This window comes from Sylvia atricapilla, chromosome 12, assembly GCF_009819655.1.
Source record: "Sylvia atricapilla isolate bSylAtr1 chromosome 12, bSylAtr1.pri, whole genome shotgun sequence".
Classification (NCBI taxonomy): domain Eukaryota; kingdom Metazoa; phylum Chordata; class Aves; order Passeriformes; family Sylviidae; genus Sylvia; species Sylvia atricapilla.
Genome location: NC_089151.1, coordinates 3,574,118 through 3,591,667, shown reverse-complemented (window position 1 = coordinate 3,591,667; position 17,550 = coordinate 3,574,118). Strand labels below are relative to the sequence as shown.

Sequence of the window (17,550 nt, the reverse complement as noted above, 5' to 3'; positions counted from 1 at the left end):
GTTGGAAAGGATCTCTGGAGATCACCCAGTCCAACGCCCTTGCCAAGGCAGGGACATTTGGAGCAGGGGACACAAGAATGTGGGCAGGTGGGGTCAGAATGTCACCCTCAGAGGAGATGCCACACCTTCCGTGGGCAGCTATTCCAGAGCTCTGCCGCCTTTAACGAAGAGAAATTCTTCCTCACGCTGAGCTGAAACTTCTCGTGGTTTAGTTTATGGCCACCGCCGCCTGCCCTGTTGTTGAGCAGCACGGAAAAAGGCCCGGCACCGGGTGCCCAGAGAAGCTGTGGCTGCCCCATCCCTGCAAATGCCCAAGGCCGAGCGTGGAGAGCCTGAGGTAGCGGAAGGTGTCTCTGACCACGGCAGGAGCTGCAACTGGATGATCTTTAAGCTCCCTTCCAACCCAACCCATCTAATGATCCTGTGATCCTTTCGGCGCCCGCTCTGACGATTATTTTATATGCATTAACGAGATCCCCTCTCAGCCGCCTTTTCTCTAGGCTAAACCCGCCCGGCCCCCTCAGCCTCTCACAGGCGAGATGCCCGCTGGGCCGTTCCCGGGAAGGCTTTTTCGGGCTCCCCGCCCGGGGCCGTCCCGCCGCCCTCAGCGAGGCGGAGCCGCCGCCCGCCCTTTTCCCCGGGCGCCCTCGGCTCCCGCCCCGTGCGCGCGCAGCGGGCGGGCGGGGACGGCGCATGCGCGGTGCGGCGCGCGCCCGCCCGCCCGGCCCGGCTGGTGCGTGCGAGGGAGAAGATGGCGGCGGCGGGGGCGGCGGCGTGAGGGGCCGGGACCGCCGAGCTCCCCGGGGAACGCGGGGCGCCATGGCCCTGCACGGCGCTCAGGTACCGTCCGGGCCCGCGGCCATCCCTGCGGCACGGCGCCCGGACCCCGCCGGGCTCCCGGAGGCGGGCGGGCCCCGGGGTGGGGGGGGGAGCGTGGTGGCCGGGAGTAGGCCCAGGGTGATTGTGCACGTTCATTGAATGTGCTGAGGGCGGTGGGGCGGCCTCGCTGCCCGCTGGGACGGCGGATCCGGCGCTGCCGGGGCGGAATTCCCATCCCGGAGGGGTGCGGAGAGCGGGGGGGTCGGCTCCTCGCCGGTGTCGGTGTCACCGCGCCGGGGCCCGGGCTGGGGGCTGTCGGTGCTGAGCCCCCGCCCGAGGGTGGCTCGGACACAGCTCATCGCTCCCACTCTTTTTTTTTTTTTTTTTTTTTTTTTTTTTTTTTTAATTATTTTTTTGGAAGAGTGGCGAGAGGGAGAGGCAGAAACGATTCTATAACGAGAAGGGAATAAGGAGATTTGTAAACTAATCCTCCCCCCTCCCCCCCGCCCAAACACTCGATAAACCCCGGCGCATCGGGGTGCAAAGGGCTGAGTGTTGCAAGATCGCCGTGCACGGGGATGCGTGTGCGGATTCCCTGGATCCCACTGGCTGAACCAGCCGGGAGATTTGTGCACCGAGTGGAAAAAAAAAAACTGCAGTCGTGGTGGTTTTTTTCGCTGGAAGTTTACAGCTCGGTTCCTGGGCTAATCCAGTGTGTGCTTAGAGCCGAGTGATTGAATGGGTTCGCTTCGCTGTTTCTTTCCCTTAAGGTTTTTCTCCCAAAGAGCTTGAAAGCAGGAATGTCAGGAAAAAGCGTGTGGAGCACTGAAGTGTTTTATTTGCAAGACTTGGAGCAACTTTGTTGTTTAGCAAATAATAAAGTTTAGAAAACTGTGGCGGCGTTAAACGTAATTTTGTTAAAGATCCGTGTCTTCTCTCGTAGATATCACATTTCATAAAATGTAAGTCATTTCGAACAGGGTGATGCTTTATTATGAGTTCTCTGGGTTTTGTCTTTTTTTTTTTTTTCTGAATGAAGTTAAGTTACACATTAAATGAAGCTGTGCACTGCTGGCACTGACACTGATTTTTCCATTTAAAAAAGTTTGTACTCGGTGAAAACTATACTGACATTTCTTGTCCAGCTTGATTTATTTATGTTTGAGAAAAAAAAGTGAGTGCTCTTGTTAAAGGGGATGTTCTTAAGGCAGCTTTGGAGTTTGTTTCAAATTTAAGACTAATTTTAAAATTTTATGTCCTTCAAGATGTGTTGTGTCCTTTCATTTCAAAGTGAAGAAAACTCGCTTAATCTTGGACCCTTTTTCTACTGTCCCAGTGAATGATTTTTGGAATGCAGATACGTCAGAAGGATTCAGTGTCCAGCTCAAGAGTTTCACTCCCTGTTTTCTCCCCCCTCAGCAGTGCATGTGGTCAGTTTGATCAGTTTGGGGTTTAAAATGCAGCTTTTTTTCATGATCTGGAGGAGTTAAGGACTTGTTTTGGTCTGGACATAATTACTTTGGTGTACTTTAAAACAAACAAAAAGGCCAGTAATTTAGTGATTTAGTTTATGGTGAAGTGCTCAGTAGCTGAAATTAAAACTGGGCTGTAAATTCATCTTTAGTAGCAATTTGAGCACAGACTATTTTATATCCTCTCCCTCTGTAGGTTGAGGTGGATTTTTAGGTCTTGTGAGGCTGCTGCTTAAGTTACAATATATTATTTCTATTACACAGTTTGTATATAATGTGGAACATACACATTTGAGAAGCAGATTTGTGAGATATTGTTTAGCTAATGCCTTGTTCATGTTATTAAACACAACCTATTTTTAGGGTTTTTCTCAAATTTAAGCAGTTTATTGAGATGCTGGCTGGGATTTATGTGATCCAGCTTCCAGAACAGTGCTGTGGTGCTGAATGAAGGTAACACTCTTTTGGACGCTTTGGGATGAAAAGCCTGAGGATAAGTTCAGGGATGCAGTTTTAGATGTAGATGTTTCCTTTTTGTTTTAGGAATGTGGCATTACAGATCAGTAGAAAAAATAAAGTTTTGATAAAAGTTGCTACTTTTGTGTACAAGATAAATAAGGTTATTGAGTCATTATGTTCATGTCATGATGCAGAAGTAGACAAAAGTGTGTTCTTTTATTATATCTCTAATTTGGATGTCCCATGATTGAAGAATTTCTTGTCACATGGGGAGGAAAAACATCTTCAAGAGAATCCTGCTGCTCCTCCAGCTAAAATGCAGAGTCAGATTTCTGCCAGGGGATGGATTCATGGCATAGTGGGCAGGAATATTTCATCAGTCAGTTTGCACATTGTGACAAATGACTCCTGAAACACCATCACAGCCAATATTTCCAAAGGGACATTGATTTGGGGTGGCCAGCTCAGCAAGCACAGGAGTGTTTGATTGCACAGTTCAGATCTTGCTGCTGGTTTGTCCCTCTATTCCATGTCACTATTTCATAATCATCTCGTGAGAGGTTTCAGTGGTGCTGTCAGTCTGCTGGGTGTGTGCTGACTCTGTTCACAATCTGTCCTTTTTTTTTCTAAGGTGAGCTAGAAGTAAACCTGCTGTATCACTCCACGACACTAAAGATGTTAAGCTGATCTAGTTAAAACCACTTGTCATCAAGGACATCTAAAAATCTCTTTAAAACAAACAAACAAAAAAAGACAGCTCAAAAACTATTTCCCTGTTTGCAAAGAATAAAACTCTGTAGGAACTGTTCAAACAGTTGTTTTAGCCATTTTTTCTGTTGTTTTTTTTTGTAGAAGGAATTAATACAGACACATCATTTGTAAATCCTGTGAAAACAAGTTAAGCAGAAGAAAGGATCCCATAGCAGAATGAATCATTTATGCTTGTTTTGTTCTTTCACCATTACTGTGGTGTCAAATGAACTCGGTGCCATTTTAAATGTACCACGTTGCCCCCAAACCCAGCTGGAGTGAAAAACCGGGTGAGTTTGAGCTGAGGGAAAAAAAAAAAAAAAAAAAGCTGAACAAGCTCCTGGGCTGCTCATCCTCACCCAGGTTGTGTCTGGCCTGGCAACCAGCAGAACTGGAACTGGGAACGCGGCATGCAACCTGACTCCCTGAAACACTGCACTGCAAACTGCCTCTTTTATGGCTGGCTTGGAGGGCTGCTCCCTGCCAGGGTGTAGTTGGATGTTTCCTTAAGCCAGGGCTTTTTCTAGAAGACAAAAAAAGAAAAAGGAAAAAAAAAAAAAAAAAAGCAGTATTCTGCAGGCATTTGTGCTGTGCTGCCTTTGCCTGATGTTTGTGGTGATTAGGAAATCGACGTCTCGAAAATAATGTCCAAAAAATGGTTGTTACGCAGCTGGATGAGTTTCTTGTGCACATATGTGTGAGGCTGCAGTGTCCTCACGGGCAGGAAGAAGTGTTTGAGGATGGGGCAGTTGGATTCTGTCAGGTTTGTGAAATCCACTGAAGAGATGGGGGACATCCTAAACACAAATACAAGGGAACCATAGGAAAGGGCAGCTGGGCAGTGGAATTGGAGGGAGGTGTGTGAACGCCCCATCTTGCTGCAGCTGCTCTCTTGCTGTCCTGTGCTTTAAAGGGCTGAAGAAGCTGGATTTGTCTCACCTCACATTTTCATTACTCAGAAGGGTCTGGGCTAATCTTTTGCCCATGCGGGGAGTAGTTACTCCAGCCTTCCATGATCTTGGGAATTCAGGCTGCAACTGAAGCTGCGAGTTTCGGTAGCCAGAAGGGATCATTTGCCTTTCTAAAATGTGAATGGTGAATCCACACGGAGTAAAGTGGGTGAATGTGGGTTGGTTGACTTAAAAAAAGGAAGTCTGGGAAAACTGACATAGAACTTAAATTTGGAACTATATGGCAGCATGCAAATAGGCTGAAACCCACAGGTTTTGTGAATCACTGCTATTTATTCTGTGCATTCTAGACTATAGCACTGATCTGGAGACTTCTTAGAATGCATCCAGCCATTTACCTATTAATAAATCCAGTTTCTGTAGGCAGTTGCTCAGACACACTGGTCTTTGCATTGATGTAGCTGTTAAAATTCTTGTGGAGTTAAGTGGGGCTTTGTTTATAGGTAAACTGAGCAGTCTCGTTGCTGTTTAGTGATCGACACACAACATGCTGTGTCGTACAAAACTGCCAAATCTGTTCGAATAGAACTTGCTGGCCTTGGGCCATTGGATTATAGTCATTTGTCACTCTAATGCCATTTCAGCAATGTAGATGTTCATTTCCAAAGAATTAAACATGCTGGAACTGCGGTTTTTCTTTCTGATGGAAGTGTTTTATGTGTGATCATTAAACATACAACTGGGGATTAGGGAACAAAGGGTTATGCTTCATGGTGAAAAAAAGTGTGTGTGTGTGTACATGTGTGTGTGTTTGTATATTCAGACATTCCATAATAGAACAGTCTGATATTTTAAAATTGGGGTTCTAAACCCTATTTTTGTTTTATGAATTTGTAACCCAGGTATTTAAGACTGTCTTTTAAGTATTCCCAATAATGGGGCTGTGTTGGTTATTTTTAAAACACTTAAAAGGATTCGGTTTTGTTAGTGCTCATGTTAATACATTCATTAATGCTTTAATAGAGTAAAACTTTGAAGTACCTTAGTCTTTTCATTTTGTATTTGACTCTCTAATATCTATTTTATTTCCAGATGTTCTTGATATTTTAAATAATGTGTAAGAACTTCTCCTCCTTGTTTGACAGCATACAATTTATTGATCTTCAGTGTGTGCTACAAGGTCTGGTTTTTTTTCACCTGTACTTAGGCAGGAGGAAGATTAAAATCACAGTAGCCCTAACAATGTGTTTGTGTAAGGCCTCTTTGAATCGTACACCTTGTGAAAAAGACATCTGTTCTTCAAATCAAGAAAGGCTCGTTGAGATTCTGGGAGAGTCACCAATGTCAGTGCCGTAGGAAAGAAATGTTCAGGAGCACTTGGGGGAATTTGCTGCTTGTAGTGTCGTATGTGAATTCATATCATGGATGGAAGCTTTAAAAGAAGAACTGTGTGTTATTTGCATTGGAATTAGAGTAGAAAGAAAGGGATATAGATGAGCTGCCATCGAGGGTAATGTTAACACAAACTGGAAAACCACTTAAGGGATGTGATTGTTTTTTTACTTTGTTAAAAAAAGTAAATACCCAAACTGAGGCTCAGCTTTGAGGTGGAAGAGAAAAATGCATGATCTGTAAGAAGCTGTAAAGAAGAGCATGTCTCTAAAGGGTGTGTGAAAAGATGCATTTAAACAAACATGCAAGAAAGTGGGTTTTCTTCAAAGAATTCTGTGTGTGAAAGACTTCTCGTTTTGTTTGAACTCTGCTGAGCAGACCAGCAGAAATAGCTGAGTTATTCCCTCAGTGCACTGGGCTTGTTTTTTCGTACAACATTCAGAGCCTGCTGTAGTGATTCACAGATGTCCTGCCTCATTTTTTCTCAGTGAAATGTTGCAGGCTGGCAATGGATTTGCCACTGTAACTCAAAATACAGAAGTCGTGTATCATTCATCCAGAGAAGTGAAGGCTTCTGGTGTGAAGATGTTTTGTCTTGTTGCAGTGGGATGCTTTTGTAGGTACTAGAGCAGCCTGTTTCCAGTAAGTAAATACTGGTATTCCCTTGAATTCTTGGTGCAAGCATTAGGCTGGATGGAGAGGGATGTGGAAAAAGTTCACTTAATTTGTTAAATGGTAGGGGTAGGCAATTAGATTAGTTGTATTCAAATAATGGTTTTGGGCCATGTTACTTAGGGAGGATATTCGGTTCAAAGTGAGGCTGGGACACAGAGTGAGATGGCCTTGTCATTTTAAATATGAGTAGATAGGGTAAAAAGGAGAGGGAAGTCAAGCAGAAAGAAAAAGAGTCATTGTCAGCACAGGTAACAGCTGAATTGCAAAAAGAATCAAGTTGTCTTGAGTTCCAGTCTGCTTAGTCCATCCATTAAATCTCATGGGTTCTAATAATAGCTGGCTGACCAACCAAAGCAAGAAATAGCCCTCTGATGTCCTTACAGCTTGGAAAACCTCACTTTCTCTTCTGCTGCTGCCTTTGGGGTACAAAACCAAGTCCACAACTGAAAATGTCTGTGGAGCACTGTAGTTAATTGACACAAAGTTGGGAAAAAGAGATAACTTATGGAGCCAATTTCCACTTACTTTCTTCTCAGCTAAGGGCTGTGACCATAGACCATTGCCCTAACAAAAAGTTCAGGCTTCCACATTGCATCACACACTGAGAACTCTCTTACAGAACTTGAAAAAACAACAACAAAAAAAGTTTATGCAGTTACTGTGCTTCCAGAGCAAGCAAGAATGAGATACATGAAATTGGCATCCTGGCATTGCAAGTGACAGAAAATAGAAGTGCAGCAGAACCAGAAGTGTGAAAGAGGAGCAGTCAGCTTTCAGAGCAGAAGAAATAAAGCTCTTGAGTTTGTTGCTGTCAACAGGTTCATGGTCTCGGTCTGTTGAGCTTCACCATAGTCCAAACATAGTACTGGGTCGTGGTGGTGGTCACTGGGGCTGTGGTGGTGGTCACTGGGGCTGTGGTGATGGTCACTCTTGTTGTGAGTGCAGGTAGCAGATGCTTCCACGGTGTTGCCACAGCTGAGATCCCTGAATTGGAGAGGGTAAAAGCAATGGGTGTGTATTACACTTGGCACTAATGATTTTCACATTTAGGCTGATGTGATTTTCTGATTTGGTGTAAACACACCCTTGCAATAGAGATTTCCCTGAGTTGTTATCAGCGTTGAGCCCTGCAGTGGTGTGGAAGGGCTGCTGTGCACGTTTCTCCCTTTGCTTTGTGCTGCTGGCAGTGGTGGGTGCCAGGGGCTGCAGCTGGCTCAGAGAGGTCCCTCCTGCCCAGCTGAGCTGAGGAGCCTCTGTATTTTCATGGCAGTGAGATTTACAGTTGGTGTGAATTCCTCATGGATTTTTATAGTTAGAAAAGAGAGAACCTAAGAGCAAAGGTGGTTTTTAGCCATTTGGTTTTCCAAACCGATTTTTTAAAGCGCGTGTGCTCTTAAGTTCATTTATTTTGTTACAGCTTGAAATCAAAAGAGCTTGTAATTAGTGAACAGCTGCTCACTGGTAGATCTGAGTGTCCAGCATGTCCAGTGTGTTTGCTGAGTAGCCAGCAATACTGATAATGGCAGATATGACTAGTGTGAAACTTAAATCAGTTTGTGTTTTCTAGTTCTGTTTGTGTCTTCTGCCTTATTTGCAAAGCAACCGTTTTGAACAATTACGTGAGTAATTCATTGTTTTACCGAATGTCATTATGATTTGCAAGATCTCTTAATTAGATTTGGGACTAAAGGAGGCAATGTACAGACCCATGAGAAGCGTGTTCTTCCAAAAACTGCCTGAATTGGTGTCATTTGAAAGTGGAAAGTCTTGCAGGTTCAGAGTCTGCAGAAGTGTGAGAGTTCAGGCTGTGGTTTCATGCTTGTTGCTCAGCCTTGCCTGCACTGTGGGGCAGGTGACAATTTGATAATACTTTGGGGTGTCCAGAGCCGTGGCTGGGTGAGGGAGAGGAGAGCAGGAGGTGCTGGAGATGCAGATGGAGCTGTGAGTGAGAGCAGGGGCACTGCAGACAGAGCTGCTGCAGCCTGTCCCTGCACTGAGGAGGATGAGGAGCCGGTGCAGGGCAGTGTGAGCTCCTGCTGGATGTGACATCCCCCTGGCTGAGCAGCCAAGGCTGTGGTGACTCCACTCCTGCCTGCACAGAGGGTACACAGCTGGGAGTGTCCCCTGGTCTCTGAGCACTGGGGGCTGCCTCAGTTTGTCAGGATATTCTGGATTAATGGCTTTTTTACCTTCAGAAAGCCAAAGAATTTCACTCTGTTTGGGACTGTAACTGTGTTGGGGAATATCTGGAGTGCTGTGTTGTGCATTCTGTTCATTCATATGTGCAAAAGAATTCTGAATGCTGACAGAAGATCTTGTACAAGGAAAGACATAAAGTAACAGCATTATCAGCGTTAGTCTTTTGAAATGAGCTACTTAACTCTGACAATTTTAAGACTTTTTTTTTTTCTTGCAGTGTACCTATTGCCGTACTCATAACCAATTTTTAATGCTGTCACTTAAAAATCTGAGTGTCTAGTATGCTTACTGTTTGGGGTTTGGTGGTGACAGCACTGTATTAATCTGTACATTTGTTTTAACAGCTATGTTGCATCTACATAAAATTGTTTTGCAGCTACTTAAGCTCTAAAACCGTCTCAGGAGGTGGTGGCATATGTGTGGTGTCCCAATTTTTCAGTTTAACTTGGAAACTCCTTCAAAATACAAAGCTGCTGCCACGGGCTTTGCCAGATCCTCGCGGGTTTCCACCTGCCACGTGTTGGGCTGATAGAGGAGGGGGATGGCTGGGAATTTCCTGGGAATCAGGGCATGGGGTGGTGTCCTCACAGGACATCCCACATCCATTTGTGTCACCCAGTGAAGGCCTGGAAGGAGCTGGAGTTTCTTTAGGAGAAAACACAGCAAGAAACTCTGCAGAACTATTACTCTCAAGCTTCAGCAGATACAGAACTTAAAAATTTGAGACTTTATTTAGTGGTAGTTGTGTTTTATTTCTGTGATCCCCATGAGTCATTTACCAATCACTGTGTTTTTCACATATTCTCTGGTTTATTTTTGGGCATTTTTTTATGAGATAACCCATTTTTGGCAGGTCACAACTTGCAGAGGGGAAAGTCTCATTCTTCCTTATTCCAAGCCACTTGGATGTTCTGCTGGACACTGGTTCCTCACTTCTTTAACACTCCTTCCACCAGTGGAAAAAAATAAGCTAAAAAATCATCTGGATAATTTTTCTCAATTTGATAGTAATCACCTCGCTGATCATTCAGCCTGTGGAGAAGAGATGAGACTGTGAATCCAGCAAAATGTTCTAAGCATTCAGCTCTTCAAAAAATTCAGGGTAGAGATGTGAAGTTAGGCCATCAAAAGAGGCATATGAGTCCTGGGCAGGTGGGCTTAGCTGCTTTCCAAAAGTGCTAATCTCTGTTCCTTGTCAGGATGGAGTCCAGATAGCTAATTTTTGCCTCACCTAATCTTAGCCATCCTAAATCCTGCCCTGAGTAATTGCTTGTGAAAAGCACTGTGTGGGTGACTCGTTTGCTGAGGTGCTGTTAGAGAGAGATTTTAGTTTTCCACAGTGTTTAGCTGCAGTAACTCAGAGGCTGTGCATTCTTTTCCCACTTTGCTTTATATTCCAGTGTATTTTCCAGTTTGCTTGACAAACAGGAACAGCAATCTCCTCACTACCCAGGGTGCAATTGTTCCTTTGGATGGGTTTGTATTGATCCTTTGAGATATTTGTCCTCTGTGAAGATGAGAGTAGTGGAAAAAAGCAAAGAAAATATCAAACATAAACAAACCAGTGGGAATCTCATGAAGACACAAGCAGTCTGAATTTTTGTGCAGTGCTGTATTTTAGAAGCATTATTATTAGTGTAATTTTCATGTTTCAAATAAGAGGGTGCCATCCTGAATATTGGCTGCTGTATCTGCAAGGTTGGCACCTTCGCCTGCGTGGAAAGGACACTCACTGTCCAGGCACATGGAGAGGGAATGTGGGATAGAAACTGCTGGGACTGAATTAAAGAGATTCCTCACGAGAGTAGAAGGATTACGTGACTCCAGAATTTTGGGTGATAGTTCAGCTTTTGGAAGGGAGAGGGGTCTGGCAGGCACAAAACCCATCCTAAATTTCTTTTTTTCCCTTTTGCTGTCTCTGCTAATAACTTCAGATCCTCTGTCAGCTCTTCATCTAACTCTTCTTCCTCATCAAGCCAATTGTAATATTTTTTAACTACTTACGACGTGCCCATGTTTAATCTTAAAACTCAGATTCTTGCGCTTTTTTACTCCTAGAGCTCTACTTCTGATTTTTTTTTTCTTTTTTTAATAACCTCATCCAAGTCTAGATCTGTTAGTTTTACTTCTTTAAACCATGGATTTGAAGGATCAAAGCAGCCTGTGAGGTAAATTCAGCTACAGTAAGAACAGAAGAAAGGCTTTCCTGTGGCAGGGCAGTGGCAGGCAGCTCTGCAGTTTTGGGGAGGGAAGCCATTCCAGGAAAGCCGGTTTTTGTTCTGGTTTTTGTTCCTATCCTGCCTGGCCAGGGTAGGAATGTGCTGCCTCCTGGGTGCTGTGGACTGTGGGGATGGCAGGAAAGATGGATGTGCTGGTTTTCTACCTTGAATTGAGAGAAGCTTGTGGAGAACAATCCATCAGGATCTTAGCTGCTGGAGGATCTGTCTGTAAACCACAGGAAAAGGTGGATTTATGGAGCGTGCCTGGAACTTGGGTGGACGGCTGTGAGGTGTTCCAAGGCAATTTATTAATTAATGTGGCCCAAGCAGTGTTCTCCAGATGCAGAACTGATTTTACCACCATGTTCTTAGAACTTCATCCCACTGAAGGTGTCTGGCACTGAAGGTTGCAGCCCCAATGGTTTTAGTTTGGCAGAGAAAAAAAACCAAAGGGCAGACACCAAGAGTTTTCTGCTGGGAAGTATTAGATAAAATTACTAAGGGATTGTTTTGCCTGCCCCACCTGTAATAAAAGAGTCGTTAAACTGGCTGTGTTCTTGAGGAACTTCATGTTCCAACTTCTCTCTCCTCAGAGCTTATCAGGCAGTGGTAAATCAGAATAATGCAAGTCTTAATTATTTTTGTTCTTCATTATAGGGAGAGTTTCCAATTTGCACATAGACTCAATAACTAGTTCAGTGCGATAGGAGCTTGCAGAGCTTGAAGTTAAATGTGTTTGCTGAATTATGAGCTACCAGCCTGGAGCTGGTGTTTTCAAACTTTCAGAGGGTGTGAAGAGAGAGAGCCTTGGCCAGAGGTGTTCTACCAACCACTGTGCTCGAATTCAAAACTGAGGAAGGACCAATCTCCTCGCTTGGGAAGTATTTCTTTTTCATTTGATATTTGTGAGGACTGCCAGCTTGGAGATTATGATAGGAAAGGATTTTTGTTTGGCTTGTATTTAGGTTTAACGCAGCAAGAAAACAGATAGGAAAATGTTACTACTTCTCTTTATCACAGGCAGATGTTCTGTGGGTTTGTAGTGGTGGTGGAAAGGTGTCAGAAATTCCTTCTTTTGCTCTCCAGAGAGCCAAGAATTGATGTAATCACCTCTCCCAATTCAGTTAGCTCCCTCTCCCCTGGAATGCCCTTTCCAGGTATTCCTGCCATAGTCCCCAAATGCCGGCTCTACATTGCAGCTCTCGCTTATTATAACGTGTGTTCCTACCTTGGGTCCCAGGGGAAGGTGCAGGGAAGGTATTTTCTCATCCAGAGCACCTCATGATGTGCCATAGGCTGCAAATTAAAAGTTGTATATAAAATATGAATGCAGTTCTCCTGTTGGGGACCATTGTTTTATGATCAGGGACAAGTGCTACAGTTTCATTGCCCTCCTTATGCTGTGATTATTTACAGAAGAAGATCGTGCCTGTTTTGGTGGGCTTTTTCTTTGTTGTTTTGTGGAACAGAAAAATATCAGCTAGGGAAAATCAGAAATGTGAAGCAGCAGAGGTTTTCTGTGGGTGCAGTCCTTGGACATGGGGAGATAAGGAGCCTTTTTGGAACAGCTCACTCAGAAATGCAGTGGTGTCTCTGGGAGAGGAGTTGGGTTTTATTCTTCCACCCCCTTTTTCTCCCCCCTGTGAACTACACTGAGCATTTCATAGACAACTTCCTCGGGCTGGATGCACTTTGTGGCAGCTGCTGTTTGAAATAGAGGAGTGCCAACAGGCACCTCATTATTGGAAATAGAATGAGGAGCATACATAAACAGAACTTGTTTGGGTGTAAGAAATTGGCTCGTCTTTTGGCAGGATTTTCTATAGTCATTGTTCAGTTTGTTGCTTTGATTTGAAGTACATTATATAATTGATTAAAAAGAGTACAGCCTGCTCTGCTTTTGTGTGTATTTTGAGTTACAATATTCAGGATAAACTGGTGAGATCCACGTTGTGCTCCCTTAATTACATCAGGCTGTAGGGGTCATTTGGTCATGGAACTTGTCCTTCCAGTAATGTGACAGTCACAACAGTGCCTCCCTACTAGCCAGAGATTTGGCTTTTCCTCTGACTATAACATGACTTTTTGAGGATGATAATTACTTTTTCTTTTCATGAAGGAGTAAAACCCATCAGATTAATTCATGTGAAACGTGTAGAAAATTTTCAGCTGTAAGAATTCTGTAATAACATCTAAAAAAACCCTGAATTGGGATGGAAAAAAAAAAAAGGGAAAGTTTGGTCATGCACTATATTTTTGAGCCTTTGATAACTTAAATGGTGGGCAGGCGGAGTTACACTGACTCATGGGCTTAGGTGACCTACATTTACCTAGCTCTGATCTTTCTCCAGGCACTATGGAGATGTGTTAATGTTCTAGTTTGGAGCTGCAGGCTAATGATAAAGGACTGGCAACTTCATGGAGAGTTTGCTCATGATTTGTTGCATTTTCAGCTGTTAAAAGTTCTAATATGCAACTGCTCCACCTTCAAGTGTGGCTTCATTTGCATACGTTTGTGTTTATAAAAGTCGGCTTTCTTTTTTACTAAAGAAGGTATATAGACATATGCTTTGCCTAAAAATACTGTTTAGGCTGTAGTACAACTGTAAATACATGGCCAGTGGTTTTCATAGCTCCTGGTTATGGGATGCTGGTTGCAAATTCAAAGTCTAAAAAAAAAAACCCAAGCAGCAAATCTGTTTCTGAGTTTCACAATTTTCTCAATGCCTTTTTTTTTTTTTTTTTTTTTTTGAGCATTTTAGTAAAAAGTTTCTTAAGCTTTGCTAGTTTGTAAAACCTTGTCTCCAGTCACATAATCATCTGTGTGCTAGGACTTGAATTTCAGCTCAGAGGAAAGGACAACCTGTGGGAAGGCTGTTTTTTCCTACATTTCCCATAAAAACCCCTGATAAACCTGGGAAATTGGGAGAGGAGTAAAGGGTGAGGAAGCAATGCCTTGTTTGCTGGGGGGATGACTAATGGGAGAGTGTTTTCTCTGCTCATAAAACCTAAGTGCACTCATATCCATGTGCCCCTTTTTCCTTGCCAGAAAACACACTTCTGGCTGAATGCTTCCTGTTCCTGCTCTACTCCAGCCTGTCCCAGTGCTGTAAGAGTAACTCTGGAGGAGTAACTTGGTGGGCAAGATTATAGAGATAACATATTTATGTGCAGCTCAGGGTATACATCAGCTATTTCATCATTTCACTTCAAATGTGAACTAGTTCGACTTGTTCGATCTTCTGCTTAGACATTTAGTGGTGGCAAGGAATAATCCAGCTGTAAAAGCTGGATTTTTAACTCCTTTATGGAAAAGCAGGTGAGGTGGGAGTATTTGCAGCTTAAACTAATTTGACTGAAGATCTGAAGCTGTTGGGGGGTAGATGAAAGCCACGTTAATGCATTCTGAAAGGCAAAGTTTGACACTTCATTTTCCTGGCTTTCTTGTAGCGCAGGTGATCCCAGGATGATGATGCAGCAGCAGTGCTATTTCTACCTATTTTTCTAGGACAAGCAGCCGTGGAACACGTACTCATCCTCCTCCTTTTATTCCTCCAGGACAGAGTTCGTGCTGCTAGACAGGAACACCAGTGGAGATTTCATTCCGGGCAGTGGGGTAACATCAACATTTGTTTTTTAAAGTGGTTAGGGGGATCACAGCAAAAACCAGTCAGCGTGGGGAGAGCTTGCAGGTCAGGTATTTTAATCCTTTGGGGTCTTTTCCCCCCTCCTTGGAATTAGTTCTGTTGCTGCTTGCTTTTATCTGCATAGTTAAGGTGCTGCTTGGTGATCAGAGTTATTTCACAAATATATAAATACTTTTACTTTCATTCCTGAGTGGTAGAAAACAAATCTGCATGAATAGATTAGCTTGGTGCGTTCATTTTGTGTAATTAGTGTTAATATCTAGCTGCAGATAGAAGATGGAAAGAGGGTGTTATGGATGAAATGGTTTGTTCCAAGTGTTGTAGAATCTGCTGGAGTGCAGCTGGATGTTTCCCTGCTGTAATCACATTGAGGAGATTAAGTCAGAAACTGATTCCAGTTTTGTTGTGACTGGAAGCACCAGCAACTGACAATCAGCAGGATTTGGGATTTGCTCTAAGGAAGGTGTTTAACATGAACATTTTTCTAAAGAGAATTAATGTTGAGAGGCAGAGATTCAATACAGGGAACTTGATTCCTTGCAGCATGTCAGACTGAACGTGGAAATTGGTGACACAGGCTCAGGAGTGAGCTGGAAACTGGTCCAGCTTTAATAGTCTGATCCATTCAATATTCTTAACTTGTATTATAGAAAAAAATGTATTTCAAAATGGCTACACTTTTAAGAATATTCTCATCTGCAGAGTATTTGTGTGATATTCTAGTCTTAAAATTTTAACTTTGGAAAGAAAGTCAAGATGCAGCTCTTTTTTTTTAATCCTCTCTTCAGATGCAAAGGAAGCAGTTCAGAAGTACAGTTTTAGCTGGTTATTTTTAAGAATTTGGTTGTGTGGGGTTTTTTGTAGTCTCAAGAGTATGACAATATTTTGTATTCAATGCCCAAACCTTATTGCAAAATCTTGATTGGTGGAAATAAGGTAAATAAATTAAATCTGAAGTACTGGAACACCCATGTCACCAGCAGCTTGACAGACTTGCATAAAGTATGTTTAATTTTGTAGGTTTTGGGTTTTTTTTAATTAATGTGCTGATTGTTAGTTTCAGTGTCCAAAGGGAAAGGTTTTAGTTATGTCCTGTCTAAAACTACCTCATTTTTAAGGTTTATTCAAGCACTGTTAGTTTTATTTTCATCCTTGGTCTCATACATGTGACATCTGCAAGAAGACATTCACATTTGGAAACTCCCAGAAGTTCAGAACTTGTGGCTGTTGAAACCAGGGTGGAAAGCAGCACTTGTAAATAATTGTCTCTTGAAAGTGATTGGTTATGGAACCTCAATATGGAAGATACTGGATGAAAAATACAGAATTACTTGATTGTGCAGTGTAAGCAAAGCATTTTATTATGTTGGTGTATGTTTGCTGACATTATGATTAAATCACGATAATTTTAGTGTTTGTTAACACTGCACATCTCTGGTAAATGGCCAAATTGGGTTACTGCTGAGAACTGCAGAATGGAATAGATCCATCAGTGTGGTTTGGGTTTGGTGGTTTTTCCATCCCAGAGGAGAAGTTTGGTGGCCCTGATGAGGAGGTGGGAAGGTAGCAGAGGTGGAGCTGTCCTGTGTGTCCCCTCTTCCCAAGAATTCCCAAGAATTCCTCATTCTTCCCTCACCCCCTGCCTCCCCCCAGAGGAGGTGGTTATTTCCCCTCTGCTTTTTAATACAGTTGCAAGTGGAAGGTCATTGGGATCTGTTGGATACTGTTCTGATGCTACTTTTAATGTGTGACAGATGGAGTCCCCAGGCATCAAGGGACCCTGGAGCACACTCGGTGCAGGGTCAGTGATGGCTCTGCAGAGTTCAGTCATCCAGGGAGCAGAGGGAGGGGTGCAGTGTGAAATCCCTGCTCCCAAAATCACCACAGGATTCCTTCCCAGGAGCCAGCCCAGACAGACAGCTCAGAGAGCTTGTGGAGAGGGTTTGAGCAGGAGAGCGAGGGCAGATGGGACTGAGTTAAGCTGCTTAGGGATTAGGTGTCTTTAAAAGTAAGTCTGGGGGTATCGTTACCTTTGGACATTTTCAGAACTTTCTCCCGGTGTGATCTTTAGGTTTTCTTCCACATTCAGTCTTCTTCTGAGACTGGATCTCCTGAGCTTTACCTGTGCTCTCCTGTCAGTGAGCGCTGACACCACTGACTGCTGTTTAACGTGCTCTTCAAGCAGCTGCATTTTTGTCTGAGGCCATAAATCAAAACCAGTCATTCAGTCAGCAGCTGAATGTTAAACAGTGTTGGAGAAATCTTAATTTTTTTTATTTTAATTTTTTTTATTTTATCTTAAAAGGAAATTTGTGTAGAGCTATTAATTAAACCTCAGCTTTTCTCTTTGTAATATTTTGGGTCTGTGTGTTGCCAGATCCCCTGAGTTTGTGTGTCATTGGTGGGAATAGTCCTGGCTGTTGCTGCCTGGGCCAGGTGAGCTGTGTGCTCACGTGCAGTGCCCGACCTTCACTCAGGGCTCTGCAGTTCTTGGTGCAGGTGAGAGGCTGTTGCTGCCTTGGCACAGCAGTGATGGAGCAGGACAAGCAGCTTATCTCCAGCACAGCACAATCTCTCACCTGCTCCAGGGCTGACCCTGAGCTGTCTGTGTCTGACTCCCACTTTTCCTTGGAGCTTGTGGAGTCCGTCTGTTATCCCTGATTGGGACCTTGAAGGGTTGTGACGTACAGGATCAGAGATGGAGACAGCCTGGGGCAGGTTAGCTGGGCATTAGAGGCATCACTCTGATGGAGTTGTAATGGCTGGGTGTTTCTTACACACTTGGAAATACTAAAATTGGAATTTAAATAATCTGAAATGAGTTTGGCCGGGATTTAACACGTGCTGATGTATCTCTGCCGTGTGTTAAAATGTTATTTATAGAATGGGAGAGAAATTAATGCTGATCATGAGTAGCTTGCTAGGTTGTGTATGTAATTTAATTAAATGTTTAATGTTCCAAGCATTAGATTTTATTTGTCACTTTGGAAAAGGAGGCAATTTTGTG

At 43.5% G+C, this 17,550-nt stretch overlaps 1 protein-coding gene across 1 annotated transcript in view; it reads left to right on the top strand.

Annotated features, from left to right (window-relative positions):
- Positions 1-680: 680 nt before the first annotated feature.
- USP10 (ubiquitin specific peptidase 10) overlaps positions 681-17,550 on the top strand; it is a 46,599-nt gene continuing 29,729 nt past the window's right edge. The window contains exon 1 of the mRNA XM_066327520.1: positions 681-840. Coding sequence (XP_066183617.1) covers positions 694-840 — 147 coding nt within the window. The 5' untranslated portion in view covers positions 681-693. The remainder of the gene's footprint in view (positions 841-17,550) is intronic.